The 27,354-nt window shown below is 45.3% G+C and overlaps 1 protein-coding gene across 1 annotated transcript in view; it reads right to left on the bottom strand.

Annotated features, from left to right (window-relative positions):
• Window positions 1-27,354, bottom strand: part of LOC119450644 (MAM and LDL-receptor class A domain-containing protein 1-like) — a 78,482-nt gene that overhangs the window by 38,814 nt on the left and 12,314 nt on the right. The window contains exons 5-10 of the mRNA XM_049666562.1: window positions 24,346-24,495; window positions 20,937-21,110; window positions 15,914-16,012; window positions 13,865-14,019; window positions 8,137-8,221; window positions 644-802 (exon numbers count right to left, since the gene is read on the bottom strand). Of these exons, the coding sequence (XP_049522519.1) occupies window positions 644-802; window positions 8,137-8,221; window positions 13,865-14,019; window positions 15,914-16,012; window positions 20,937-21,110; window positions 24,346-24,495 (822 nt within the window). The remainder of the gene's footprint in view (window positions 1-643; window positions 803-8,136; window positions 8,222-13,864; window positions 14,020-15,913; window positions 16,013-20,936; window positions 21,111-24,345; window positions 24,496-27,354) is intronic.

Consider the following 27,354-nt stretch of genomic DNA (forward strand, 5'->3'; position numbering starts at 1 on the left):
CACCAGGGAGGCCAATTCCTGTTCTGGTGAGGGAGTGACTTTGATGAAGCTTAGTGGGCCTTCCTAGTTTGGTTGCACCTGAACTAGTATAGCCCCACTAGCTTTCGGCAATATACTTTTCTTGCCGGTGTCAGGCACCACTCCATGCCTGAAAATGTGGTGGACTGGAGTAGGATTCGAACTTACGACCTTCAGATTTGAAGCCGGGTATTCTACCTCTGCTCCACGCCACCACGCTTTCGTGTATACATCTCTTTAAACTTCTCTCTCTGCCTTGAGAACATTTTAGACGGAATATTATTACAAAATTTATTTAGTAGAGGGATGAAGGCTGCCATTGCGGCTGGCACCTGGCAGTGCGAAAGAAAAATCTGGTATTGGCATGACTGGTCATTCCCAATTAAGATTCCGCGCTTTTTACCCGCATTTATGGCGGAATTTCTATCGGTGGCATTAGCCCTACGCAAACTAAATCCGTAAAAATTCACAGCGTTTATAATAATGCATTTTTTATCTTTATGTTCATAGCTCAGAGTAAGTAGGGATAATCACCGTAAGCTCATAAACAATTTTCACTGGTAGCAAACACAGAAGCGACATACCTCCACAAATTAGCGAACGCAAGGAATACTTGAATAAGCACCTTTGTGGGAGGCACTGTCGACGGGCTGCCATGGGAGCCCAGGAAACCGAAAAGCTCCAGTATGAAGAAGCCACTTCGTATCATCCTCCAGATTCTCCGGGAACCAGCCGCATTCCGTGTAGTCGGAGAAGTCGCAAGTTACTCGACGGGCCGCTTCCCCTAACAAACAAACAAAACACACAAAAAAGAAACAGCGTCTCTACAACAAATTTCCTTGTTCTAGACTATAGCAGCTGTCTTCCGTGAGGTGTTGCATATACAAAACATATCACCCGAAGGCGCAGAATTCCGCGAACGTTGGTCATTAAATTCGTTACCCACAGCGATTGGTCAGTTGCAATGTTGCAATAGCTTTGCACTGCTTAGTCGCGGGTTTGATCCCAGTACAGATGGACGCATTCCGATGAGGGAGGAAGCAAGAACGCTTGTGTACAGTAAATTGCGTGCACTTCAAAGAAATCTAGGTGGAAAGAAATCCTCCAGGAGTAGAACGCACCCATCCCCTTTCCTTACCCTCCCCCCGGAGCCTTGCGCCCGGGCCAACCGGAATATAGAGCGCGCCCCTCGGAGCGTTGCGCGCGACGGAAGACGGCGATGTTCCTTCCCGCTTTCCTCTTTTGCGTACGCGAGATTTAGCCGCGATCGCCGGCTTACCCTCGCACGCTGTCACTCACACGTACAGCATACGGCGCGCGGCAACGATTTTATCGCCCTTGTAATTTATGCGGAACCTCGCGGCTACTGCGACGCCGACGGCAGAACTGCGCCTCGAGTGTCCATGTAATTGCGATGGCAATGAAAAGGAAAGAGAAATGAAAGTGGACGAAAAGATAACGTGCCACCGGTGGAAGTCGAACCCACAACCTCCGCCTTACGCGTGCCTTCCACTACCGACTGTGTTACGGTGACGGCTATCAATCCGGCCACTAAGTGGGGTATTTAGGGTTACTAGGGCTAGCGCTGATGATGATGATGATTTAATTGCATCCCCTTTAAAACGGGGTGGTGACAAATAGTCACCTAGCCTGCTTCAATGAATCAGGTATGCTATATATGTTATTTATGTAGCATTTTTGTATGCATCTCCTTTGTCTTTCCCCCCCCCCTCAAAATATACCTTGTACCGCTACCTATGATTGTAAGAGATCATGTCGTATCAATCTCTTCCCTGCTTTTTTCCCACCAACACTCTAAACGTCTCTTACTTATCTCGACTGCTGACCGGTTGATGCTTCCGTCCGAGCTGTCGGAACGGAACGAAAACAAAAACGAAAAAAAAAAAAACGATATCTTTGACCGGAACGAAAACGTAACCGAACGATTATTTATCATTTTTTTCGGGGTGAAAGCGAAGTATTTTTGATCGGTTTTCGGTTTAAGGGGACAGTTGACAATCCGCAACGACCAACGTCAGGCAAGGTGAGAATTAGCGCGTGTCTGAGGCAGCGATAGTGCGAGCGGTCCACTAAAATAAGCCTGCCGCTGAGTGCAATAGCAGATCACCATCGCAGCAAAACCCAGGCTTTGCGCGCTGAAGAGCTCATAGTTTCGTTTTCTACGGGTACTACGCTTGGTTACTGAAGCTTTATCAATCGTTTATGTTCGTTTAAGGTCGTTTTATTGGAACAACGGTGTCGCATTTCGGCGAGTACACTCGATGACCTGGTGCTTCTGAAATCATGCTCAGTTTCTTCACTCAAGGTACTGGGCGTGGTCTCAGAATTCGTAATTCATAATAGCCCGAATGGCGCGAAGCAAATACGGCCTCACCGAGGACAAGACTACTAGTGCAAGACCTTCTTCTCAGCCGCATCACGTTCGCATTACCATATCAAACCCCACACAAGACGGTTGGCGCGCGCATAGACTAATAAATTGACACAAAGCTACTTAGAAATATATTGAGAAAGAAATATTGAAAAGCTATTCTCAAATTATTGAAAAAAGTTAATACTATGTTGTTATCGTTACTTTGCTTCGAAAATGTTTGCATGCGAACAGAAAAATACACGCATCTCCACAAAGTGAATCTTGACGAGTGAGCGAAGCACTGGGGATCGTTCTTACCGTAAATCAACCGTGACATTGCCTACTCGCGCATGTAAATGAGTGACAACGCGTCTGTACAGTATATACAATGTTTTATTTGTAATACCTCGTATGTCATGTTGAGTTCTGGATTCCGTTTTCCCTTCATTATCACTGCTTTGTGGTCCGTGAAATGTACAGCCAATGGTTCTTCGATTGTATCTAGCGTGAAGTTGACAAAGACAAGGTCTATGCACGTTCCCTTGATGGTTCTTGGTTGTTTCCAGTTATAAGAAATGCATCGTAGGGCGTATAGAGACGTCATATAGTGCACAAGCCTGTCGCTGTCCGTGATGTCTACGTTGAAGTCTCCGACAAGTGCGAAGGGATTGTTCTTGTACTTTGTTTCCTATTCGCGCATGGCTAGATCGATGTACTTTTCGACGTTGCCTAGGGAGAGATTCGGGGCCAAGTACATTACCATGACGACGGTTCCGCCGGATAGTTTTATTGCATGCATGTTCACCGTTGTGAGATTGGCTCGTTATTGGTAGGTCGAGATCCACCGCGGTCTCTAGGCAATTTCACGTACATCCTTAACACTACCCGCCGAACGCTCTACTTCTGTGCAGACGACGGGGAAGAATCCATTGATGTGCGGTCTCGCGTTCCACGTTTCGGTAAAGCAAAGGACGTCTGCTTTCGTTAGCATGGGATTTCGAAATGAGGCATTTTTTTTGCGTGGCTGTGCACAACCTCCGGGATCGTCCCACGCAAGAGCACGGACAACGTGGACGGACGGACAAGCCTCGACCCTAAGTTGTTTCGCCCCGAAAACCGTTATGAATCGTTATGGATCTTTTCTTTTTCGGAGCAGAACCGGAACGGAACTTTTTTCAGTGGAACCAAACTAAGGCCAGAACGAAAAAAAAATTTGTTTCGACAACCTGCTTCCGTCCACTTTAAACCCAAGCGCTTCAGTAAGGTGTACGTTACCAACGGTTGTCTATGGGTGAATTCCTTCGCATTTTATTAGCCTTGGTAGTGCTGGCCAACGCCACTCAAAGCTATGGTGGGCGTATATGGAACAACCTCCATTACCCGATGGCGTCACGCAACGAGGACACAGCGCTGTGTCCGCGTCGTCCATCCGTGCCTCGTTCCTTTTCATGCGCTATTAAGTATAAGACATGGAATCTTACGCTCTTTCACCATACACCAAACACACACACACACACACACACACACACACACACACACACACACACACACACACACACACACACACACACACACACACACACACACACACACACACACACACACACACACACACACACACACACACACACACACACACACACACACACACACACACACACACACACACACACACACACACACACACACACGCACGCACACACACACACACACACGCACGCACGCACGCACACACACACACACACACGCGCACGCACACACACACACACACACCCATATATAAATATACAGGGTGTTTCAGCCAACATTTCCCACAACTATTAAAGGTTGCCTGTGGCAGATAGCACAATTCTAGTGCATGAGCTTGTCTACTCATAGAGGCGGACATTACTTGCAAAAAAATTAAATGCATAATCGACTAATTCACGAATATTCACTACTTAAGTTTTACCTAATTACCTTATGGCCCACGTTCCAATTTACAGTTCTAGCCGTGGAGCTTCGCAAGGCGGATTCACTTGGAACGAATTCTCAGGATGACACCAGTTTCGAGATATTAATTCCCGAACTTCGCGGAGAAATGCACTGGCGTTCCAGTTAATTTCTTAAGAAAACGTTGTTTTATGCATTGGAGCTCAAAAGTAACTGGAACGCAAATACATTACCCTGCAAAGTTCAGGGAATTAATATCTCGAAACTGGTGTCATCATGAGAAATGGCATGACCTCGACAGGCTAGATCAACTCGGCATGCACAATAGCATAGAAGAGATCATAGAGGCGCAGGTGATCATAGAGGCCCAGGTGATTAGGCTATCGTCGACGAAGGCTGGCAGGCGAATCCTTGACGAGGTTGGCATGGCTCGTAGGAAAATGGAGGAACGGCGGTTAACAATTACACGGGAAACGAGGGCGACCTACATGGTGGGGACCTTCCCGCGAAACGTACATTCACAGCATCACGAGGGTAGACGTAAAGCCCGTGCACCAGCCATCTTGAAGGAAGTTGGGGATGACATAGACTCTGCTGTCTTTGTTGATGCGGCGCAGTACGGGAACAGGAGAATGTTCGCGTTGTCGGTTATAGACGGGCGGGGGGTGCTTCGCTCCTCCGTCTCGTTAAAGGCGGCCACCAAGTGTAAAGCAGAGCAAATCGCGGTTGCGCTGGCGTTGTGTAACCCAGAGCAATTCCACATTTACACCGACTCGAGAGACGCAATCAGAGCTTTCTAATCGGGTAACCTCACCCCAGTTCTCATTACATTACGTGGTTCCCCGCACACATGTGGACGAACGTTCTCGAAGGCTTCCCAAACCTCAACGAGCTGGCCCACGACCGTGTGCGAGAACTCACGCGCGGCGATGGTCTGGAGGCTCCGGAGGGGCCGGAAGGGACTCAGCAGAACGATCCACTTCTCACAATAAATGAAATTACTAAACATTGCCAACTTGGCAGGAGAGTTTGTCCTCTTCCTCACCCGAAGCTCAGCAGAGGCCAGTCAGCTACTCTTAGAATGTTGCAGACGGTATCTATCCCCTCGCAGGGCTTCCTCAGTAGGATATACTCAGACGTGGAGCCTGGTTGTCCCGACTGTAGTGAAACCTTTTTCTATATGGCTCACATGCTGTGGCGATGTCCTGCGTTGCCTAACGACCTTCTCTCCAGCGATGCTGAATGGGAGGAGGCCATCAGAAGCACGGTACACCGAAAGCAAGCCCAGGCTATCCAGAGGGCACAAGAAAGGGCGGAGCGTCACGGCGTTCTGTCCTCTACGTGGGCGCGGCCAGCGGTTACAATTGCCTCCCGTTAGGGGATCATGACAGTAGCTAGTCCATCCGTCCATCCGTCCGTCTGTCTGTCTGTGTGCCTGCGGTGGAACACCAGCTTAATGGTATAAGGCTTGAGCGATGTATGGGTGTATGTTCTCAGGGGAGCAACTTACAGGCGAAAGTGTTAGAGCATGGGAGGATCATGCACTTGCCTCCTACAAGTTTAATTGTTTTAATAAGGAAAACTAAATAAAAGACCTCACGCGTGCATGGAAATATTTTGTTTAGTGCTTAAATTCATCCTCACAATAAAACTTCCAAGTAAATATTTTACGAACATAAATGGTGATAGCAGAGCCCCAAAGACGACTGCGCATGATGGAAACCACCGCACCATATGTAGCGGCAATCGTACACTGAAAATAAATTATCCTCAGGTATTATGTGGACTACCGAGAAGTATTAGCGTGCGCCCTTGTGCATGTTGCGGCCACCTTTGCGGTTGATACTAGCGTACCAATCAACTTTTCTCAATAGACAAAAGGTTTTCTAACGAAAACAATCAACTCGCTTCGTCGTGTCAATGTGCAGTAGTTATAGGTTATACCACGGACCTTCGATACTTTTTATAAAACTTTGTACATGAACTACCGAAGATGATTCTCAATATATTCGAATTGTAGAGCTTACCTCTAACAATTTCTTATAATAATTGTAGAGCTTACTTCCACGCATGTTCCCGTAGATAGGTTCCGGCCTTGCCTTGCTCGGGATTCTTTAATAAAGAGAAGACGCGTGATCCTCTGTCTACTAGTACAACAGCAGCTCGATGCTGGAAACATTCGGCCAGATCCTGGACACTCGGACCCGTTTTGTCTTCCTGCCAGAGATGACGCCGCAATCGCAAATTTCTTTTCGCGGACACCACCCGGAGCGCTCTTTCTTTCATTTTTTTTATTAAAGCTAAAGCTTTACTAAGGACGTCGAGCTGAGTTTCGCCATCGCCAGCAATTTGATCTTCACGTGACCGCAGCTGCGCCGTATCATTGGCAACGCATCACGAGATTCGCCGCGCCGAGCTCCGCAGCCGCCGGCTTGGCGCATGCGCTCTCCGCAGCTGGGTCGTCGCCTTACCATGTGACTCGCCCCGCGCCTGGCTTAAGCCGCCTCCCCCCCACACACACACACATTCAGCGCTTTTACCAGCGTCTCTTGCCGTTGCGTCTGTCGGCGTCGTCGGTGATGGCGGCGAGATCTGGTGTGTCTAAAGGCTCATTCACACCGGCGACTGGCGACTGACAGTGGTCGCGCGACCAAGTTGGTCGCAAAGCGACCAGTCGCAAATGGCCGCAAGTAGTCGCTTTTCTCGAAAAGCGACCATTTTGGGCCAGTCGCTCGCTGCTCGATTTTTCAGTCGCACGACCGTGGTCGCAAAGCTGCTCACCCAATCAGCGCCGCGCCGAAAGTGCTGTTATGTGTTTTTATTCAGCGTCGTCCACGCCAAATGCAAAGTCCGCGCCACCATATGCAGACTACAGGCTGGTAATTGGTGTCTGGTCTTGTGATGCTGGGACGCAGCAGTTGCAGCAACGTGTCGAATGTACGCGGTCGCATTCGCTGGAAGCTAAACTGCAGGAAAGGAAAGCGCAACACAAACCCTTTTTCCAGCTGCCGTTCGTTGGATGAGCACGCCACCCAAAGGTGAACAGCAGGTGATCAGCTTCGCTTTAATATTATGCACCGAATCTCACCGCAATGCGAGCTAGAATTTACAAGTTGCTCTCGATAATACTCGTTGTCATGCGCCCAAAGTTCGGGCACGAAGCGGCTTGCGTGGCCGGCCACTTCACGCGAGCGGAGGCGCACAGGCGCACCCACCAGCGTCGCGTTTCTTCGGAGGCTTCCGCGCTGCCACAGCTGACACCCCGGCGGAGCACATCAGCACAGGGACGACGTCTTCCTGTTCGCTCGAATCAAAATCGAGCCATCGCTCGAATCAAAATCCATGGCTGTTGCCGCAACGCGAAACAAATTTACACAGTGCCAGCGAAGTGCGCGCGAACTGCGTACATTCCTAGAGTTCTCGATAACAATAATCTCCGGGATTGCGACTTGCGGGTCGCACTCAGCCGGGCTTGCCGATGTGAACGTCGGTCGCCTTCGGTCGCTTTTTGGTCGCGAGTCGCAAATGGTCCCGCGACCTCCTCAAGTCGCCGGTGTGAATGAGCCTTTACGTTGCGTTGCAACGGTGCACAGGTTTCAACGCAATGTATGAATGAAATATGAAGTATGAACAACGTAGGAATGACCGATAAGAATGAACTATGTATAAACTATGAAGTATATATATATATATATATATATATATATATACTGTGATGGGCTTGATAAAGGAAGTTTCGTCTGTAAAGCAATCTGTTGCCCAACGCTACTCAAAACACATCGCAATCACATTAAATACATAAATGCACTCACATCCTTCATTCTGCGCATCCGGGTGACACATGTTGTACTCAGGCCGGTCTATGCTCACGCCAACAGTGTTTGCCAAGTACACGAACTGCAAAAAAAGTAGTGCTGTCATTGTTGCATCAAATAATAAGCAGTTTGCATAGTGGTGTTAGTACTTCCCTCGAAACCTTTTCAAGCATCAAAACGTAGCACAAGAGACACCTTAGGAGAAAAAATCTGGTTATAGAAAATTAACGTATTAGGATAAAAACCGTAAACAATTAAGTAAACCCGTGGAAGTATTCTAAAACATCAAAGTGAAGTACAGATCAGAAATCAATAGCGCTATCATTAAAAAAAGAAAAGAAACAAAAAAAAAAAACTAGGCTAGAACAACATAGCACTGCTAACTCTTCAAGTATATTGAGATGATTGCGACGTCTCGACAGTTGCACGCGAGCGTCAAAGGCGAGCTTGCACACGCTCATTTGTGAAACTGACTGTTACAAAGTTTCGATATTGTGCGTACGCCGTACTGTGATACGTTCGCGTACGCTCTAGACAACTCAAGTTTGCTGTTAGATACCTCCAAAGCAGGCAATGTCCACCTACAATGTTATAAAGAAATACGTGACTGATGGTGGGATTAGATTTCTGTTTTCCAGCACTCCAGCACAATGCTCTAACCATTCGGCTGCACGCATCTGCAAAGCCGAAGTCGCTCTTTAACGCGGTTGGTGCGTGCGTCAGGTGCCAATTGCTTGCATTGTGCCCTTGTGACAGCTGGCGTTGTCAGACGCTGTGTTATGCTCCACTGCGTTCGGGATCGGCCCACGTTTTTAGGCCAGAAGTTTATCCGACTGAAGTGGTTGTACTCTGCCTAAAATGCTACCGTACTAAAATAGCAAGACGACTGACGTAAATCATTATGACAGCACTTCGAAGAGTGTCAGTATTGATAAATAAAGGTAGACGACTGCCCCCTCAAATGGGAAAAAGCGTGAGGTATCCCGGTACAGTTTAATTGAAAACGTGAACGAAAGTGAGGTTTCATTCTACTGACGCTTGTGCTCATTTATCCTTATTCCGGATACTGCATTTCACCCGCTAGCAACTTAAGGTTATCGCTCAACGCAAGACGCGCCTGCATGATTTCGGAGCTTACAGAAATGTTATCGTTGATTCTATCTGTTGTGTCTGTTCTCGCCGAACTTTGTGTAATGAGATTGTATGCGCGGCACGAATTGTATGTTAATTTCTGGAAGGCACGCGGGCACCAGAAATTACGCTGGAACGTTTGCAAGTCAGGTATAAAAGCCCACATGCTAGACATGCAGATCAGATTTAGACGATTGCCGATGAACTCGCCGCTATTGTTGTGCGTTGAGTGCCACTTGTTTTGCTGGCCAAAGGTTCGCCCAATAAAGAGTTTCCGTTTTGAAGTCATGCTTTTGACAATGTGTTATTCTAGGCCGTAACGAAAACGTGACAATTTTTTCACCAGAGAACACGTATATTCCCTTCGCTGTGTAAGTGCTATTTTCTATTTGTATAACTGCTGTGGAAGTTATACAGGCACCTCACGCAGCTCAATGCCAGGACGGAGTTAGAAATCACTGCATGCACTTAGTGTGGTGAACTCACGAAGCGTTTCTATAAAGCCTTTTAGCCATTAAAGTTATATTGGTCATTATCCAATAAATAAGGTTAGTCGGCTGCTATCAATAATATATCGAATGTCGCGATTGGCTTGCACGCTGCACATAATTAACAGAATACCCGATTTGTGAAAAAAGAACGATAAATAATGTACGCGCGTTAATACAAAGCGAGATCTTAGCCCTCAATTTCTGCAGAGGATTAAAGGGTCCCAGTTTTAGGTTTCTTAGTCGTGGAGCCATATTTCGTTACGTTGCACAGGCGCGCATGTTGTTGTGTCTCCTTATTTAACACAAGAAATACCTTTCCATAAGACGTTGTTTCCGCACCTTTGTACATACGAAATGTTACAACGCTCCAAATACGTATGAACAAAAAAAAGTCCAAGCATCAGTTGTCATTTTGAGCGCGAATTAAACAATTAGCTACAACACATTTAACCAGTTTAATTACCGTAGCAAAATTACTTGAAACCATTGCATTCACGAGCTTGCGCAACTTAGGTCTTAGTAAGCCGACTTCAATTGTTTAGAAAGATATATTTGTTTGCGAACGAACGGCCGAATTCATGAAACTTTTCGTTCGTGAAAGTTGTTTGCGTTTGGCCGTCTTCCTTTTTTTATCATACGTTTTTTACACCGTGATCAACCGGCATGCATGCGTTCTCAGAAACGGTTCTGGTGTAGAACATTATTTGGTAAAACGGCCCAAGCTTTTGTAGTGCACTGTTGCACTGGTGTTGAAATAAGAAGGAAGAAAGGAAAGAGTGGAGAAGGAAATGCAGGGAGGTTAACCAGTTCAGCACAACCGGTTTGCTACCCTACACATGGGAGCAGGATGTGGGGGATATGAAAGAAGGGGCGGAGAGAGAGAGAGAGAGCACACGGCACAGTACACACATCGTCAGTTACAGTCCGTCACTCTTGCGTGGTACGTGACATCACTGTCACAGCCGCTTGTCCAAGCCCGTTTCTTTTAAAAACCTAAGTAGTTCCTTCATCGCCTTCAGCTGCGATGTCTTCTGTAGACGACACGTAAGAATCGTTTAAACTGACATTGGTCTATTGTCAAGGTGCGCTAGAACTGGACGACGGGGACTGTCTCGGAACATTAAATTCAGGACGGTCGCATAGAATGTGTTCTAGCGTCTCCTCGCAAAGACAGGCATTGCAAAAAGCGTTGTCGGCCATTCCAATGAGAAATGAATAAGATTTCGTGAATGCCACCTCTAGCCATAAGCGATTATACAGCTCTTACAGGGTGGCTAGTAAGCGGAAATAACTGCCTGCAGTTCTTTCTTGTTATCACTATGATAGAGTTAGTATAACGAACTGCAGCAAAATGCTAGATGAAAGAGTTGCAACCACAACGGAGCCACCATGAATCAACTATTAATGTGGCCAGAGCTATTATTTACGGAATGGATAAAACTATTTATACTACATTACAAATATTCAAAATATAACGTAGAAATAGGCTTCCACACGTGTCGCGATGCATATGGAATATATGTACGTACACTTCTACATACCGGGTGCTCAAAATTAAGATTTACGGAATTTAAAAAAAATCGCCTGTGGCGGGTAGCATAATTCTTATCGTCGAGCTGGGTTATTCGAAGAGGTGGACATTAGTAGCACGAGAAATCGAAACGCATATTCAACTAAATAAGGAAAATTTTCTAATGAACTTCTGATTAAATTACTTTACGACACATTTCAATATGCGAATTGTAGCCGGTGAGCTTGCAAGACGCATCCGCTTGAAGTGAATCTCCAGGATGACATCAGTTTCGAGATATTATTTCAGAAATTCTGGGACGAAAAACATGGGCGCTCCAGTCACTTTTGTTCTTCAATGTATAAAACAGCATTTTGGTAAAAAAGTAAGTGGAACAGCAGTGCAATTTGATGTCGCGTATCTGCAAACTGGTGTCTTTCTGGAAATTCATTTCATGTCAATGCGTCTTGGAAACTCACCGGCTACAATTCGTACATTGCAATATCTCTCGTAAAGTAATTAACTTAGAAGCCCATTATTGAATTTTCGTTAATTAGTTGAATATGTGTTTCGATTTCTCGTGCTACTAATGCTCGCCTCATCGAATAACCCAGCCCAACGGTAAGAATTATGCTACCTGCCCCGGGAGATTTCTAAAGATTCCGTAAAGCTTAATTTTGAACAACACTGCGATGGCATCTAAAAGTTGTTGTATGTATGTGAGCATGCATTTGCAGACCCTTTAAGTAGATGGCACCCCTGAATAGCGCGAAGCTCGGGGTCACGTGTTTTTTAGTGTTCGCTTCTAGTCAACGGCGCTAGTACTACTGAATCGTACAGAGAACTCAGCTTTACCCGTACTGGGCATATCAAAGACAGCTTCGTTGAATAAAGTCATCTTTTTTGTTCACCCTTATGATACAATCATGTTTTGTACTGTTATCATTCTTAGTTTAAGTTTAGCCAGGCGTCTGAGCAGCTTGCATGCATAAAATCAATGTATCATGGCGGCTACGTTAGGTTCCCGAGTCAACATGCCTAGGCGCCTATGGAGAGCTTCTTTTTTTCCAGAGGTAATTATACTACCTATTATCACTGTCAAGCGATGGACGGCGTCGGAGCGCAGTGTTACTATTCGCAGCACACGTTACCTATTATACCCGTTATACCGATGGGTGGTGTGGCCTTACCCACACTTTTCTTTCTCGTTTTTTTTTTGTTTCAAATCAGGGGAAACAAAAGAAAAGGCAAAAAGCAGAATAAATGTCCACCATCATCGCGGATTCTGGAAGGGCGTCAGGCTCGTGTAAATATTGCGGTGGCAGAAGCTCAACGTTGGTCCTATTGATATGACATTCTTAACCTGATTTTTAACCTGATTCATGAGGTACAACGATATTTGGCGCTTTCTTATTCTGTATTTATATTTCGAGCGCTCATTACGCAACCACATGTCGCGATCTCTACTTGTGCGACTGAATTTTGCGCCTCAGTAATGCCACCATTACACCTTGTACGCTCCATATGCCCAGACAATAGCGTATTGTTGATAATGATAGTAAAAAATATACGCGTGGATTTACCGACAGTTCCAGAGAACCAGTTTGTAAGAGCATCTTGCGCGAGAAGTTGCAAAACGAACAATCGCAGTTTCCCTCCAAATGTGCAGCGTTGACCGCGGCAGAAATGTAGTGCATATTTACACGATGCTTGTAGTTTTATGGGCAGTCTAAAGTGCAGTAAGCCCGCCCATTCGCTTACTAACTAAATACTCGTGGTGTGCCACCACCGAAGAAACGTACGAATAGCGTTCACGTCACGATTGCCAGCAGTCGCGGTCGCAAAGGTTGCCGGATGATGAGCGCTGGCAGCGGGAAGCGCGCGATAAAGCGAATGTTCCGCGTTGCCGCGCCCTACACTATTTCAACTGTGCCGAACCTGCGACACTCATTACAACGCGTGACACCCGACATTTGGTGTCAACTTTCCTCCATGCTTGGCGCGCCGGAGTACGGTGCGCGTCTCGGCAACAACTTCTCCACTCTCCTTCGTATACTCCCCATGGCAACCGTGTCAGATCACGTGACCTTTAACACACAACGCGCGGGTCGCGCACTGCGCGTGGTTTCGGTGGACTCGTAGGCCTGTAGCACGCCGGAGTGGCGCATGCGCCGTCGCACTTGGGATAGCACGGTGATTGCGCCGTCGGCGAGGGCGTGAATGCCTCTCGGAGTCTGCGTAATTACAGCCACATTTAGAATGTGATGGTAAAGCAGTATCAAACTGCCAGAAATCATTGCTACTACCACAAGCAAGTTAACGCAGAAATAGGGAAGAAACACTGAAACAAAAAAAGAAAAACAAAAAATTGGCAATATCTAGACACATAGCAATTTGAAATTACATAATAGTAAAACAGTTTTTTTTTTGCATTTACCATGTGAATTCCCAAAGAACCAAGTTTTATACGCCAAGTCAAATATAGTGCTGATTTTGCGGCAGGACTGCCAGATAATTAATTATTCAACATGTTGCAATCGAGCAGAGCGGGAACATTGAACTGCCTGAACACGTGGTTCAATGCGAAGCTCACCTGAGCTCCAGCGTTCCAGTTTCCAGTTTTTACTGAAAGCTTGACCCATTTCCCGGAGGCTTCCGCTGCGGTAACGATTGCGAGTGCTCTGAAAGCATGTCGTCTGGTGCGGTTGACCGGAATATGTTGAAGTCCGAAAGTCAGTTGAGCACTCCCTATCAGTAGGAGCGTGAAAAAAAAATATATGCAACATTTGTTATCAAGATGTCAAGTTACCACTGTTATTTGACAGTGACTGGATATCACGGCATTGCAGCTCAAGAGACCTTTCTCACCAAGATTATATGCCATCGGAGAAGTAAACTGTTCTAAGTTCAACATGGTTTCAATAAAAAAAGACTTTCCAAGAAGCTTATGGCGTCTCATTTGATCTTCTTTACCTCAAGGTAAAGACAGCTGAAACACCTCAATGAATAGGTGGTATTGATTGGTTTTCAAGTGCTTTCGTCGTATGCGACTCGAACAAGTGGTGTATACATAAACAATGCAGGCTTAGTACTTTTAACGCGACTGCGTTAAGGGCCCATGTCGCAGAAAATTCGGCGTCGGTGTCGGCGTCCGTGGCGAAAAAAAATTCATCCGGAACCCCCGCATCCACCAAGGTGTTAGTGGAGGAGAAAATCATTCCGAACCACCCCAACTGCGCAGGCCCTTCGTTGTGGTGCAGGGTTTTGGTGAAAAAAATTGAATTTCACACAGTGAAATCCGTCAGAAAAATGGTGAAGTACAACTTAAGTGCAACCTACAGACATGGTGGCGTCGGAATGTTATTTTAATGTACGGGAAAACAATTCTGTTATGAGGAAACCCAAACACAAACCTCTTTTGCCAGCATTTCTACCATAAAACAGCAGCTCACTCGGGGAGCCTACTTGGGAAAATCTTATCCAGATAGCGCTGGCATCAACGGCAGGTCAAATTGGGACTTGGCCTGCCACATGCGTTTTTTGGACACGAGCGCGGTCGGGGCAATAGCAAACAAATAATAAAATAATGAAAAAAGGTCCTAGGGCCTTAACATTTTAATATCATCATCATCATCAGCCTATATTTATGTCCACTGCAGGACGAATTTAATATAGGGCGACTAATTTGCCCCTGGAAAAACTTATTCCCAGCAATACTTCTGTGTAAAAGTTGAGCCGACTTTAAGGGGATCGGTGTAAGCTTGGTCTTTGTAAGCTGGCTTTCCCACGTTCTGTGTTGCAGTTAATGAAGCCTACTTGCTGGAGGCTATCGATGCGATGCGAATGGGTCCCGATAACACTATCGCGTTCTACTCTTAAAGGCGAAGCTTAAGCGTTGTCCAATTTTTACTGTATCACCTCACGCGTTCATAAGCCATGCCAGAAAAGCACTGCGGCATTGAAAGAAATTCTTCGGGCGGTAGTGGCAAACTCTAGGTACTGGTATCAAATTTCTGTGCCTTCTTACGCACTCGTTGTTCGAAGACTAACGAAAACACCGCACTGTCATGGCAGGCTGCACGCACAATAATTGAAGAGATAATAAACGCAGTATCATCCGTCTCTTGCTTAATAATTGCCCTCCTCTCATTCATATCAAATTACGAATAAACCTCGTTTATGTGTACAATTTAGGATTAGACATCTTGCGTTCTACAATTCTCTGAAGGTTTTTGAGAATCAGCAGCATTTAAAGCTTCCAAACTGTTGCATTCTGCGCTGACTTAATACAACAGCAATCATTGAAATCTTTTCAAACCTACTTCAATTCACATGAATAAACCATCAATAGCTTTCAAACTTTCGACTGGCATGGAAGCACTTGGAACACTAAAGAATTTGAAGTAAACATGAAGATTTGTAAGCTTCAAAACTGCAGTTGAAGGTATGCGTGAGAAGTGTCATCAAACAAGCTACGTCAAATTATTTAGGCACGTAATAACTAATTTCGGCTATGTCATATGGTTTTCCACAAATGCTGATGCACACGTTCCAAAGCTGTTAGTGAAATTGTACTATGCAATGTTCCCTTCGACATTTTACAGCAAATTGGTAGGAGGTAGAATGTAATGCATATACTCACTTTTGGGGGAACGTAGGCATAAAAACTTATGACGCAGGAAGTGCGCAATTTGACCCATCTTCGGTGTGACCAAAGCCGTCATGGTGCCCTCGGGTGCTTCTGCAATATCACAAAACCAGTCCACATGTTGTGTTAATAACTGCACTAGCAGCGAACATGTGTGGCGAATGCGACGAACAAATTTATTAAAGAATACTCTAGTGCTCATATGTGCAGCGCAAAATTGAGCATTGTACTCAATGTACACTGAACTTGCTTTTGTGCGCATTTTACGAGAGACTAGGAACGGAGGAAGGTAAGGGAATGCAAATAGCGAGCATTTGAATCTTATAAATGGATAAGGTGCAATGCAAAATATGTGCTAAGTTTAAGAGTTTCGCACCTGGATTTGCCATGTTCACGCTTAATCGGCTCATGGAAAGGAAATAAGTAATATGTACAGTTCGTGCACACATAAATCGCTGTATTGTGTCCCCCTATGCACATTTGTCTTTGGCGAAAAACATTACACACGCCTAATGGCATTTTAAATGCGATAGCAATTATATGGACACTTCAACCGGATTTCTGCCGTCGGCGTCGTCGTCGCCGTCGCCGTCAGGTTCCCTATAGATAAAATCTTCACCGCGCGCCGTATGCCCGAGCGGAAGCGTGCGGGGACGCGTGCTATCACGGAGAGCGAACGCACTCATCTCCCACGCGCAAGCAAGGAAGCAGGAAGCCAGCGCCGGAGGGAGCGGGGGGGGGGGGGGGGGCGCACTTCTACTCTGCCAACAACCGCGCTCGTCGCTCGCTCGCCCGCCCGCACCGTCTCTTATCTCCACACGGCTCCGACCTTTATGCGCCGTGCATTCGCCGCTCAGTTTCCGTTGAAACGATAGACCGCACGTACCTTCGCCCGCGGCGGCGTATGCTTGCTGCCAGCGTTTTGACAGTCGTTGTCTGCAGTCATTCAGTGTGATCTATTCGTGTTTGTTTGTGCGCGCTCCCACCGCGCTTGTTCATTCAGTTAGTAATAGTCGGGCCACATTTTCCAACGCACGCTCCACATGCAATGCTGCTCGGATCGGCAGTGCAGCGCTACAGGTGTGTCCCTTCGCACGCGCTGCCCACGGAAACGCTTCTCATCAACACCACCGTTTCACACGCGCCTTCTCGTGGTCATTGAGTCTCTCTTCATGTCGGTCTACTTACGGCGCAGCACACCTGCTTACTTAATCAGCTCATGTTTACTACAATTCATATTGCTACCAAAGCCGCTCACCTTACTTCGTATGACATTGCTGTGTTGCTATCGCATTCATTGCTTCGCCCTTAGAGCGAAACTGTGAACTTTTTTACTGCATGTACATTCGCCGTTATATGGACGGGCCATTTAAATTGAGCGGAGTTTTGAAAAAAAAAAAACACTGAATATTGCACGCAAATAAGACCAATTTCGTATTGCGTAGGCTCTTGTGAAGAAACCGCAAATAATTTAATCATTGGCATTCAATTAGTTATATAAGCAACTTGGTAACTTTTCAATCGTTGTTCTCATTCACAGGGTGCTAATGATGGGAGTTGTAGGTAACCGTAAGAGACGTAATCGAAATGTTTCGAGCAAGCTACACATCGCGTGTTAAGTTTTTCGGGCAAATCGAGAAAGTTCGTGAAATATGTCACTCCGCACACTGCGCGTGTGATGGCAGCGTCATAACAGTCAGTTCAAAATCATGTTCGTTTGTTAAATGACCGAGCGGCAGTGCACACACCTACTTTCGATGACGCCTGAACAGCTCCCAGTCATTATTGCGTATTAAGATCAAGCAAATATGCGGTGCCTTGAACGGTGAGACTAACATGAATGACTTGCTTCGACTCTGAGACTGTTTGATGACGCCACCATTCAGTGCACACGTTTGCGCAGTTCTATCACAGCTTTTTCCCATATTTTGCGGGCTTTCTCTATTTGCCATAGAAATTAAACACGTGATGTGCGCCCTGCTGGAATCACCTGATTTTGACGTGTGTTTGGATTCATTGTAATCGTATAAGTAACGTCTTCACAACTATAAGACAAATAAAAGATTATATAATTACTTTGCAAATAAATAATTTTATGAAATGGACTAAAAGATTTCTGGCGGTTTCTGAACAAAACTCTAAGCAACATACACTTGGTCTTATTTACGTCGAATGATTCTTTTTTTTTTACGGAGGAGCTGTTAAGCTTTTCGTAAGTCCGTTTCGTGCCGACAGAAAACTCGGCTCAGCTGTGTGTCACCGAGCCACGCAACCTCCTCGCATCATACACCTGCGTAGGGCGGAGTCTCGCCGCGGAATGCGTGCGCTTCGCCTTCCCTCTCCCCAGCCGAGGAGAAACCAGTGTTCGCTTAGCCGTGACGTCACTGATATGCTAGAAAGCTCCGAGCAGCCGGCGCGCCGACAGACGTGTCGCCTCTCTTGTCTAGTGAACCCGCGTGCACAGCTACCATGGGGCGACCGAAGAAAGGCAAGACTTCAGAGGCAGAAGCCGCCTACAAGGAAGCTCGGCGCACGGCTCAGCGGGACTACGATCGACGAAGGAGAGCCGATCCTGCCCATCGCGCCGAGGCCGCCGCCGACAAACGCCATCGCCGAGGATCCCGAGTTTCGGGCCAGAGACATCGAGCACTGCCGACTGAATGCGCTGCGTCACCGGGAATCGGTTCTCTTCGGCGAAGTTTCGCAGGAAGCCACGCATAACTGTCTCAAAACTTAGCAAAACCTAGCAACACTTACCAAAAGCCGGAACTAGCTCCACTGTGACCCAGCCTTGCACCAGTGGTGCAAACTGTCCACATTTTTTTTTACCTCAGTGTTTGATAGCTGGGAAATCTGTATACTGTTCTTGTAAATCGATCATATTGGTGCCTAAGAATCTGTCAAATACAGCCGGTGTTTTTGTTTCTGTGTCTGAGAAAGCACGCCTTTGAATATATAAGGGCTGAATATTTTTATGTTATGCTTCTTTTTTCCCCTCATAAGTGTTCTGCGGCACAGCGTGCTTATCACACACAAGTAGATACTTATTGCAGTAGACTCAGCTTAAGCAGTATCAGAAAGGAACAGCAAAAAGTTTTCCGTTTATTCGAAGTATTATTTAGGTAGAGGACACAAAAGCCAGCAGGAATCACTTAATTTAAAAGGAAGACTCAGAAGGCGTAAGTTTTTCTTAATTGAAAAAATAAAAAGAACAGTACTGTGGTCTATTTCGAGTGTCAGAGCTTCGTTTGCACAAACTATGTGACCATGCGCAAAAGGTACCTAAAGAAATTGCACAGCTGTTACGTTCATGTTTTCATGTTCGTGTTCATGTTCAGACTTTTCATGTTTTTCGTGGAGAGGGTGAGTAAATATTTCCGACAACTTGGCAATCTTAACCAGAACGGCGATCAGTTAGTATGGCTACGATTTTTTTCCATTACAGTAGACTTCCGGTATTTCGACTCCGGTTATTTCGATTTTGATATTAATTCGACCTCAACCCAAGGTTGAGGCTGGTGCCCATGCAATCTTATGAGCCGAAACGTTCGTTGTTTCTATGCTAAAACTGGCATTCGACAAATAATTCGAACTTGACCAGTCAGCACGCGCGCGCCTGATTCCAATGGTGACCCCAATAACGGCCCCTTTAGTGGCAGCGTCTGTCTCGGCAGAGCTTAGGGAACAGTAAACGCGCTGTACAGTCATCTCCCGTTGAAAACGCCTATTATCTGCCCACCCTAGGTAAATTTCCATGAAATAACGGTAGCTCACAATGCATCATTGAGGTATTTACCCGATTTTAACAGGCACCTTTTGCTATTCAAGAAAAGTTTGTGGCAAATTGCCGGCACGGTGCAATCAGACACGAAAGCAAAAGCGCCTTCGTGACGTTTGTAGGCTGTACCACATAACAGCGCTGTGCTGCGGCAGAGCTAACTTAAAAACCCTGCGGCAAAGTTGATTTTAGAAAAGCAGCCGCCAATGTAAAAAATTCGGGGCGCGTTAGATTTGTACTTTGTTTAGGAGCTTTAATGATATTTCTACGTTAGCTTTCTACTATGGAGACATAGAAAGTGGACGTGCGTTTGATTCAGGAGCGTACACACTCTAAAAGTGTTTTACACTATTCGAGGCTCATCTTATCCCGAAACCTTATTTTACATCTATCTTTTGCGCATTTTCTTAGTTGATAACTCTGGGATCCTCGTACTTTCAGGCCGGGAATGGCGCGGCGCTATCAGTATGACATAGCGTTCGGGACAGGAAAGAAGCGAGCGTGGAGTGTTATAGGAGGCCCTGAAACACTTTTCTAACTAATCATATAGAATGGCCTCACTATTAAAGGACATCGTCTCAGGAATCTGATGCCGTTCGAATTCTATGTATAAGTGAAAAAATCGCACCGATACCAGGCTTTCTCTCTCTTTTTGCCTCCACTGGCGCGCTGGAAGCTACACAGAAGAAAAGCCAAGAGAGCAAAGCCCCGGCCAAGAGTCGAGTGCCGCGGCGGCGAAAGGGTTCGTCGGGGCACTCAGTGGCAGCCGCAGTATACTACGCTGCGCAGGTCACGCGCAGGTGCAGTGTAAAGTTGAAATCATTTTTCTGTCGTTTCGAGACCGCAGGCATGTATTTTTTATTGGTTTAACTAAAAATTAGCAATAATGTAATACTGAGAAAGCTCTCGCGATCACAAAATCTGCCAATAGCGTTGGTCGGCCAACTTCTTTCAATGTGACGGCATCACGGAATTAAAGGCAAGCTATTTTTCGCTGTGTTTGACACAAGATTGTGAAATCCCTGCTGCATGAACTGCAGTAATATTTGGCTCAAATGTTCACAGCAGCGTCTACTTCAGATCGCCAATGTTTTCTTACTATGTTCAAAAAGTGTTCCAGGGCCCCTTAAAAGATATGGATGGCGATTAGATGAGATGATGACACGAGGTAGATGATGATTGTTGTAGGGGAACAAGATGAGCCCAATGAGTGCGAATTTTTATTAGAGTGTAGCTTACCTCGATTGAGGAGTGAATACGAAGCGTAGGCTCCTTGATCGCTTAACCGGCTGTCCGTGGTGGGGAAGCCCTTATTCTTCTTGCCGTCTTGCACCGTCGTCCAGTTCCAGCCGTGTCGCGCGCTCGAGTCCTTATTCTCAAGTCCACACAAGTCCGTGGTGAAATCGCAGAACCCTGTGTGAAATATAATGACAAGCGGAGTATCCAGGCTCCTGAAATATACTCACTAAAGTGAAATATTAGTTCAAGTAAGCTAGTAAACTAGCACAGCAGACAGCTAAAATAGCAAATACGCAACATTGTCGAGAGTGTAGGCTTGGTTTGATAGGAAGGGGGGGGGGGGGGGTGCAGAAGGGAAGAAACAACCAAAATAGCATCGGATTGGCTAACTTACACTGCGGAAGGCGAACAAGTGAATAGAACGAAGAAGGAAAGAAAGAACAGACATCGTAAATGCGCACTCAAATATATTCTCCAAAGGCTAGTCGCAATCACGATGTTCAAAAGTGCCTGCCCTGCCTGGTGGGCCTACGAGCAATGGAGGAGGTTGTCGTGGAGCACGTTCGCGGACAGCGGATGATCGTGAAGTCGCGTAATACGTTCGAGAGCACCTGTCTATCTAAGTAAACTCGAGGTCTGTGGCAGCATATTTCATCCATGTCCCCTTCGTCAGCGCACACGCCGCAGGCAGTACAGTCGGACATTCCAATAAGTGTCGTTTAAGCCTCGCGAAGAAAACTCCTATCCACAGCGGACACAGGGGCGATGCCCCCCTTCCCTGAAGTCTGGATGGAGGTTGAGTTGCAGCGAATGGTATTGTTCCTGTAGTTTTGTACGCCTGATATCTTTGGTGTTCTACTCATTTAACGAGAATATGCGTTCCAGGTGGTGAAGCTGCTCCGCCTTCTTTGTTCTAAAAGGAGGAAAGAGAACGCGCTAGTCTTTATGGGACGCTCGAGCAGCCTTGTCGGCGTCATCGGTTCCAGCTTATAATGCATTGGCCAGGTAGCCACTAGGATGAAACTCCGTCCTTATTATTATTTTTTTGCGTGGTGGTTTTTCACAATTTTTGCATAAATGAACTTGAGTGCACCATGCAGATACACGTTCTGGAGCTGTATGCCGTCGCAATATGTGATATCTCCAATCGCAGCATTATTCCTTTTGTAGTTATAGCCACAACGCCACCACAAATCGTCGATATAGTCGAGACATAAGTGTGCACGTGGACAATTAAGTTATTGTACAATAAAAGTTTTTTTACTAGGTCCTTTGTTACTTTGTTAGGCCATTAGAGTTACAGAATGGATACCAAGAGAAGGGAAGCACAGCCGAGGATGGCAGAAAACTTGGTGTGGTGATGAAATTAGGAAATTTGCAGGTGTAAATTTGAATCAGCTAGCGCAAGACAGGAGATCGCAGGGAGAGGCCATCGTCTTGCAGTGGAAATAAAAATAGGCTGATGATGGTGATGATGATGACAATAAAAGTAACCTAACTTGTTTTAGTGGAAACGATGAGAGGTGAGACTTTCTGAAGTTCAGGAATTTATGCGTGTACATGAGGACGGTTCATACATTATAGAAGAAGCATGGATGGCCGCTTGCTTCAGGTGATGTTATCGAGCACAATGTGTGCAGGCAGTTGTACTGAATGTTGTGCGGAGCCTTTCCGCGGGAAGAATATCTAGATGCTGGAAAGGTGTCCGGGGCGAAGTGCCGGACGTGTGCACGTATTGCCTCTACGGTAACGTGCCTCGTGATTGCATTGTCTTTAGTGACGGCAAAAGATTTAGCCGGTAATGTTTCTGTGCTACAAGACAAACCATATCCTGACAGTTGGGAAAATGATAGTCCGAACAGTGCGCATTTCGGCTTAGCAAGTGTTTGGTTAGATTGGTAACCCGCAGGAATTCACAAATAGCACCTTACGTTCACAAATGGGAAATAGAGTGTATAGACACCTCTAGGCCTTTCCTACGAGTAAGCTAAAGAGATGGCCAATCACAGTCCGACCATTTTTTTCTGTATTTTATGTGAACTGTACGAGAGAGATCCCTGCTAGTCAGTACTCCCAAGAACCTATGACATCTGCTGGATGATAGACGCTGTCCGCTGATAGATACCCCGTATGCAGACATTGGCTTTTAAGTAAATGCACTAAGCACTTTTGCAAGAGATCACCAGTCATCTTGCGAAAATCCCCCTAATATCAACATGACTGCGTTCATAAGCCCAGCGCTTATGTGAACCTGTGTGACAACTGACGTAGAAATACAGATTTTGTTTTCGCAGATGGAGTGTCGAAAGGCGCTGAAATTGCTGTCGGAGAGACAACTGATGGCTGAAAGGCGTTGCGCTGAGTGTTCCGCTATTGCAATGCTTGCGCAAAAGGTCCTCATTGAGCACCAAAAAACGATCTTCTTGGTAAGCAGCTAAAAATAAAGCGATGAAACTTGCGACAAAGTTGGTCTACTTCTAACGCATTAAGGTTTGTGGGCGACGTTATTGTAACTTCACTTAACATCAGAAGCAAGATCAATAGATTATCGTTACATGTCTTCTGGTGTTATACGTATGTCACTAAGTACATTAAAGTGGTATAACCATGTACATTAAATTGGTAAACGCTATTTAGAGCTCCACCATGAACGTTTTAGACATCTCACAGTCGACGGAGCTGCTAGACTAAACGAATTGAAAGCTTTGACCTTAGAAAAATGCAATTGCTAGTGCTGTGTGGCAAAAATTCTTAAAGGTTGCTTGACTCTAATTTCTAGCTTCCTTTAAAACTTAACAATCATTGATTAATGTCTAGAAGGGGTAAAAAAGTTTAACTACATTTAGCGTTTTGCTAAAAGTAAAAATTTTGTACAGAAGTAAAACATGGAAGAACACTACTGGGCAAGAACTTCTGCTTGTTTAAGGTTTCGTTCAACACACGAACTTCGTATTTTTTTAGTAAGAAAGCTGAACAATTTGGGAACTCGAGCGTCTTCCTGTGCAGAAAACGCTACATTCTGTACTTCAGGCATTTGCAATGGTGATTTACGATGCCAGCAAGCCAGACCGTCACCTAGGCAAACACCTCCAGCTTTCATTAAATGCAACACTTTTCTCTCTCTCACAGTGTTGGCGCTTCGAAGCTGTTCTGGCCATTTCGCTTAAACAAATAGAGAAATAGAGAAACAAGTAGAGAAATAGAGAAACAAGTAGGAGAGCCAAAAACATATATAAATATACTGAATTTTCTTTTCAGAGCATGTGCTGAGCGAAAACCGATTGAGAGCTGATTAGTAGTTTTTTTTTTAATACCTCACCAAAGCGTGTAACCGCAACGATCGCATTTTGGTTCCCGCGCCAGCCACATGTCTTTTGAAAAGTGCTGATTGCTGTAAATCTTCACTCACCGCATCGAGATTCATCAGCTCCGTTAGAGCAGTCCGTCTTGAAATCGCACAGCTTAGAGTTCTGGATGCATTCACTGAGACCACCACATTGGAACTCCTTTTCGCCACAGACGAAAGGAGGCACGGTTCGTACAGGTGATGCTGGCAGTACTGAGAAACGCCATAATGAGAGCAGGAAAGAACAAATGTACAGTCAACTTTGGCTCTCCCAAGAAGAGCAGCAGTGGTTTATAAGTACCCCATTTGCCCACGAAAACAATTCCTCTTGCGTTATGACTTCGGACGCTAAATCGGACCAAGTGCAAAGCTTCAAACGTCGAATGAAAGATTCACACAATAAATGAGCAGCCAAAACCTGCTGAAAGGACAACCAATGCTAGGTCAGGTCGTGACGACTGCCACCGACCAATTGCTGTGTGAGTCGAAAATAACGACTGTGTGTCGCTCCATATGCACTACTCCTATAGGTACAAACACTACATGGACTAGCACTACTCCTATATCTAACCGTGTATGGCAAAGACAGGCTTTGTGCACGAGACAGTGATGCTGAGCGAGGTCATGAAAAAAAAGAAGGGGGCTGATAACTAAGACCCACGAAAGTACGTTTCGTGCGTTTTATGCTGTTTGTGGTGTTACAGCTATTTACTATCTAATGGTAACAAAAACATTAATCATATTCCTATGCTGTAAATGTTTTTCAACCTTTAAAGGTGATGGCTTGCTCCACATCTAATAGCTTTGCCCTTAAGTCTGTAAAAACCTTATCGTATATAACAAAGAGATCAAAGCGCAACTGCTCTGACCGAAGTTAAAGTTGAAATATGTGTATACACAACACTTATTTGTGCGCTAGTGATCAGCGCATGCATTCGGTGGTGAATTAGTTTGCTGTCTGCGTGAATGGTTCTCAGTGATCTCTGTCCTCATAACATGTTTCAGCATTTTAAAACGAAGTTTTATATGGCTAGGCGAAATCGCCTGTCGACAGAAAACTATCATCATCAGCATTGGATCGAGCGTCGTCGTCTCCTTCCGCAGCTGGCTTGTTGGCTCGTGCTCGTGCTCGGCACGCGCTCGTGCCACTGCTCCTGCATTCGTCGTCGTCGTCTGCTTCCACAGATGGCTGCGTTGCCGCTAATCATTCCATCATTAAATTTCATTGCTCTTGCGTAGTCGTAATCTAATACCCCCGCGTTTACGCGGCTATGAGCCATTGCTCAAGGGGGTAAGATCCATTCATTGTCTTACGTAACGGACAGATCTAATTTTGAAGCAATTTCATTTTGAAGAATCGCAAGTGGCAACTGGCGGGCGAATGCTGCTAACCACGCCGCCGAGCAAACTCGAGACAACGAACGCAAGCGACAACGGAGGACAGCGGGTATACCGTCAGTGACGTCGTTCTCTCCGTCACAACCGAACGTGTGTGTAACCTCATAATTGAGAAATACTTAAATGAACCCTCGGGAATAACCCAGTGATAAACACAGGAACCGCACGTTTCAGCTTCGCTGCTAAGCCATCTTCACAGAGTGGAAGGGCCGACTTTTTTTATATTTTGTTTTATTTTTGTACTCATGGTTCGTAGTGATAAAAAATGAACGATTGATAAATTATTTATCCGCAAGAACCTACAGAACTCGTTTGTTCGCAAGCTTCTTTGCATTCTTCTATTCGGGTCATTTCTACAAATTTACATGTTCCCTAAACAGATAGCATCAAATTCAATCTTTCATTCTGCATCTTGCGCACACTCAAAATTTTAAGACTATGCGCTAAATATCACGACCGCAAATGGTCTTTTCATTAAAATCCATTATTTAGAGTGAAATGTCTAGATATGAACCCCGACTCTGGTGGCATACACAACAGCGCCGTTAGTAAAGCGAACTCTTCAATTCATTTGGTCCTTTAAGCAAAGGAATTCATGGCACAAGGCTTTCAAGAGAGGAACCTGGTAGCATCTGTACACTTTGGCAGTAACTAAAAACAGCATCGCTTAAGTAATATCATCGTTTTGAACGCATGCTTCTTTGGAAAAAGTTTGCCGTCATCAGCCCATAGGAGCAATCTTTAGCGCATGGCGAACTCTTATTTCCGCAAACGATATATGTAAAATGCAGCTATGCTCGCATTGGCCATTCACTGGAGCAATATGAATGACATCGTTGCTTGATGAGAGATAACGCTGAATCCTACGGTATGCCGGAAGCAGAATTTTGATTTAGTGCATCAGATCTTTTACAAAACATTTTAGCAAATTAGTGAGTTTAAAAATATCGTAGCACAATGTTTAGAAATTTGCACTCAGCACCAAAAGCCGATATCCCTGTTCTGTACTGCATCTGCGGGAGCATTTCAATCAAGCCAAGGTTTAGTACATTCTTATAGCTTACGGAGAATTGTTAAAGGGTTTACGAGCGTTTTGCAAAAATACTGCTCACTAATTATTAGTATATTTGGAAACGGTGTATCACACATCAATCTTAGCTGCTTTATATATCTTAATTTGATGTAGTCTCAAAAATTATGGTTTAGTTATTTATTACTGAGTTGCAGAGCTACAAACCAGATGCTTGTTTCTTTTTTTGGCTATAATAAGTAGGTTCTGTAAAAATCAATAAAAAACAATCTAATAAAAAACTCTGTTTCCTGCAGTCGGTAGGATGTGCGTTTCCTTTTACAATGCAAAAAATGTCCCTCATAAAATTTGGTGCAGCCGATGCGGAGAGAATCAATTTCTCCATTTTTATGTATTAAGAGCTTCCGAGCAAGATCTTGCAAGGTGGCGTAGCTGGTCAGGAGGATGTCGCAATAAGGGTAGCTCACCTTCGTGCTTTGCTTTGCAGCTCTCCCAGAAATGCACATCGTCAATGGCAATGTAGCCATGCTCTTCAGGTGTTGTGTGTTCTCCTATGAAAGCCACCTAATAAAGCGAACGGGAAAATTTGGAGTTCAAATTATTTATTTATTTATGAATTTACTTACTTATTTATTGAAATATAT

The sequence above is a fragment of the Dermacentor silvarum genome, chromosome 4, assembly GCF_013339745.2.
Source record: "Dermacentor silvarum isolate Dsil-2018 chromosome 4, BIME_Dsil_1.4, whole genome shotgun sequence".
In the NCBI taxonomy this organism is placed as follows: domain Eukaryota; kingdom Metazoa; phylum Arthropoda; class Arachnida; order Ixodida; family Ixodidae; genus Dermacentor; species Dermacentor silvarum.